Raw genomic sequence first — 3871 nt, 5'->3', positions numbered from 1 at the left:
ATAGTCACCCACAACCACCCACCCACACCCCACACCACCTCACCTTAAAGACACAAAAGTCATATTCCTTAGTTTCCCTTCAAAGACTCACTTCATACATTTCAACAAACCCAAACTACGCCTAATTAGCTAAGCCCCCCCCACCTCCCAACTCTCCCCCTTCATAATATATATCCCACCACCCCTTTTCTCTTTTCCACCATTCCTCCTTACAACAAAAATTGCACACTTAAGTTCTCCCTTTTTCTCTTCTTTTCAACAAACATAGATGGGTTTTGATGATATTTGCAACACTGGCCTGGTTCTAGGATTAGGCTTTTCCTCAACAACCGATCAAAAATCAACAAAAATAACACCACTAGCAAGCAAAGGACCAGCATCTCTTACGTTTGAACCTTCACTAACTCTAAGCCTAATTTCTGGTGATCGTACCTATGAGCAACAAGCTACAAAGAAGGTTAACGTTACGAAGCCATCGAACGATCATCAATCGGCTGATTTGTACAGACAAGATAGTGCTGCTTCTTCCTATTCAAATGCTAGTGTGAAAAGGGAGAGAGATGTTGGTAGTGAAGAGACAACTACAGAGGTAGAAAGAGTTTCCTCCAGAGTTATTAGCGATGAAGATGATGATGGCTCTAACGCTAGGAAGAAACTTAGGCTCACTAAAGCACAATCCGCCCTTTTAGAGGAAAGCTTCAAGCTACACAGCACTCTCAATCCTGTAAGCCTCCAAATCTACTATTCATCACTATAGTATAATATTCCCCTGTATATTTTCTTTCTTTTCGATGGGTATACAAACTCTTGAGTCGCATATATATGTAACGTATAACCAATAAATTCATCTGATTTTAACGTTTTTCACACGAAATATATATATGCATAGAAATCGAAATTTTTTAAATTAGACATAATTTTAGAAGTATACTAGTTTAATATTAAAACAGTTTTTAGTCCTTACAATTTTATTTTTTTCAAGTTTTATGTCCTTTTTCCGCATAAAACTCCAATCAATTTGTTAGCTAGAGAGGCCGAGGGATCTCATTTCCCCGTTTCCGTTCAGTGTGCTTACAATTGATTTCTAATTATGCAGAAGCAAAAACAGGATTTAGCCATGGAACTTAGTCTAAGGCCTCGCCAAGTTGAAGTTTGGTTCCAGAACAGAAGAGCCAGGTAGGACTAATGATATTCCTCATCTATTTTCCTTTTTTAACAATTTTTTCGGAGAAAATAAGGAAACATAAAATTGATGGGATGGTTTCCTTTTACAGAACAAAGCTGAAGCAAACAGAGGTAGACTGTGAATTCCTGAAAAAATGCTGTGAGACACTGACAGAAGAAAACAGGAGGCTTCACAAAGAGCTACAAGAACTAAAGGCACTAAAAATAGCACAACCTTTGTACATGCAATTGCCGGCGGCAACCTTAACTATGTGTCCTTCATGCGAAAGGATCGGCGGCGGTGTCGGAGAAAATCCATCGAAAAATCCTTTTACTATTGCTCAGAAGCCTCACTTCTACAGTCCATTTAATAATCCATCAGCAGCTTGTTAATTAGAAGTCATATATATATGAATATCAGTAGTATTATGTTTTAGACAAATCTGCCAAACCCGCCACTTTTTTTGGTTAAGGGCTTGTATGGAAAAAATCAAAATGACTAGTGCAGTTGTATGTGTAGAATTAGAATTAAGGTCACTAATCAATCTTTTTTTATTTGTTTCTTTATGGTCCATATTATAAGTCTGTAAATCATGAAGGAAATATATATATATATATATACATATATGGATGGGTTTTATTATTTATATATAGTACATCTTTTGATCTTTTTCCAGAATTTCTTCATTTTCTTTCATTTATCATTTAATTCGTCATGTACATTAAGTGATGGAAACAGCCTTTCCGGAGAAGTATAAGATCAAGGCGGCATATAATAGATTTTTTCAGTTCAAATCCTCCTTCAAATTCCGCAAATAATGAAAGTTTTAGTACATTGAACTGTTCTTTTATTTAACATTTAGCCTTCTTTTTATTGTATCTAAGTGATTTTATGTACAATTAGCCTTTTTCTGTTGTGTCTCCGTAATCTTCTCAATTATTGGAGTCTCGTGATTTGGGCAAAGAAGATGTCCCAAAAGGAAAAAGGCCAAAAAAAAAAGAAAAATGTGATGAGAAGATGATTCCGGTATTATTATCGCCAAACGATTTTTGTGAATTATATTGATTCGTATAATTATCATAAAGGAATTAAATCTGAACGGACTAAAAAATTCTGGATATCGCAGATGAAGATGATAATGTATTCTTTTGAATATTATTTAGTTGTGCCACTTGTTGATAATAAATGATTAGACAGGTGCATGCTTGAAGCATTATCCATCATGTATAGAGGAGAAAAAAAAAGAGAGAGAGAGATTAAAGGAAAGAATAATTAAAAAGGATATATAGTGAGATCTTTTACCAAACAAAAAGAGAAAGATAATGATAATTCAGTTGGAGGTGTTTAATGATGATGAGATGATGTGTATTGTAGGGAAAGAGAAAAAAAAAAGAGTTGGGTATATAGGTGGGGGTCAGCTCACGTGTATGTGTCTCTAGTTTTGTTAGTTAATTGATAGAGAAAGTGTCTACATGAATAAAGGGATAGAGGGGCGCTGCCTGCCTACTAGAGGCGTGTACATAAAGAAAGGAATGCCCTAATTATTAATGATTCACTTTATTAATTCAAATTCATTTCTAGCTCTACTGAATTGCTTATTTGTACTCACTAATAATTGATCAAAATCGATTACTTTTTCTTTCTTAATTTATGTAGTATTTTACTTTTCAAAGTTAATTAAATTAAACTATTATGTAAACATTATACAGGATAATACTATAAGTTGTACTCCATCTGTTTTAATTTATGTGATGTTATTTGATTTGATGTGGAGTTCAAGAAAAAAAAAAAAATTTAAAATTTGTCATCTAAAACAAGCGACACTTGTGTGACTACATATAATCTCATTAAGAATAAAACTGATATTGTAATGTTGAAATGTTAATAAATATAAAATTGTGTCATTCCATTTCAACAGAGTGAGTATTATTTTTTATGTCAATATGATATAGAAATATTTTAAGATATTTACATAATTGAATGTTGAAAAGTAAAAAGTAACAAACGACCGGTTGTTCTTGAGAGACTTCATAATATCCAAAGTTTTTCGTAGTATAATCATAGGAGGAATTGATTAAGCGTATGAGTTTTATTGAGCTGAAAAATTTCAAACTTGTGATAATAATATCAATATTCAAATCCGAATTCTGGTTGTTAATTTATTGGAGGGTCATTTCGACCGAATAGTATATATATATATATATATATATTTGGTTCATGTCATTCGCATTGTGATAATGGTAAAAGTGACTGGAAGGTGATGGCCGCGTGAGGTGCCGTGACATTCTTAAGATTAAGGGAGAGCTAGGCAGTGGGTCACACATCATGTGAAATTCACGTTCATTGGACCAACTTTCTAACCATAACACTCTTCCATTATGAACAACGAGACCTCCATGTACCATTCAGGTGGACTCATCAGCCCCCTACTTCAACCTCTTTGATGTGTCTTTTCCAACAATCACTTACTACCAAAATCTCAAGTCTTTTTTCTAATTAATGCTTTAATGGACCACTCAATATATATAAGCAGCACACGTAAATTATTGGAAACTAGACCAAAAAAACTAAAAAGAAATACAGTAATTACAAAACGTTAAATGCGTGAGTACAGTATCACATTAAAAGTTGATGAGTACTAAAAAGAAAGTACATATTTTTGGTGAGCAACTTCTTTTTTGATAAAAAATATATATATATATATAT

The 3871-nt window shown here is 33.4% G+C and overlaps 1 protein-coding gene across 1 annotated transcript; it reads left to right on the top strand.

Moving 5' to 3' along the window:
- Nucleotides 1-268: 268 nt before the first annotated feature.
- LOC107860150 (homeobox-leucine zipper protein HAT22) lies at nucleotides 269-1803 on the top strand. The gene is given in 3 exon segments (NM_001324783.1): nucleotides 269-724; nucleotides 1097-1176; nucleotides 1275-1803. Coding segments are annotated over 3 exon segments (819 nt in total). The 3' UTR covers nucleotides 1558-1803.
- The last annotated feature ends 2068 nt before the right edge of the window (nucleotides 1804-3871 follow it).

This window comes from Capsicum annuum, chromosome 2 (assembly GCF_002878395.1).
Source record: "Capsicum annuum cultivar UCD-10X-F1 chromosome 2, UCD10Xv1.1, whole genome shotgun sequence".
Lineage (NCBI taxonomy): Eukaryota > Viridiplantae > Streptophyta > Magnoliopsida > Solanales > Solanaceae > Capsicum > Capsicum annuum.
This window is presented reverse-complemented; position numbering and strand designations above follow the sequence as displayed.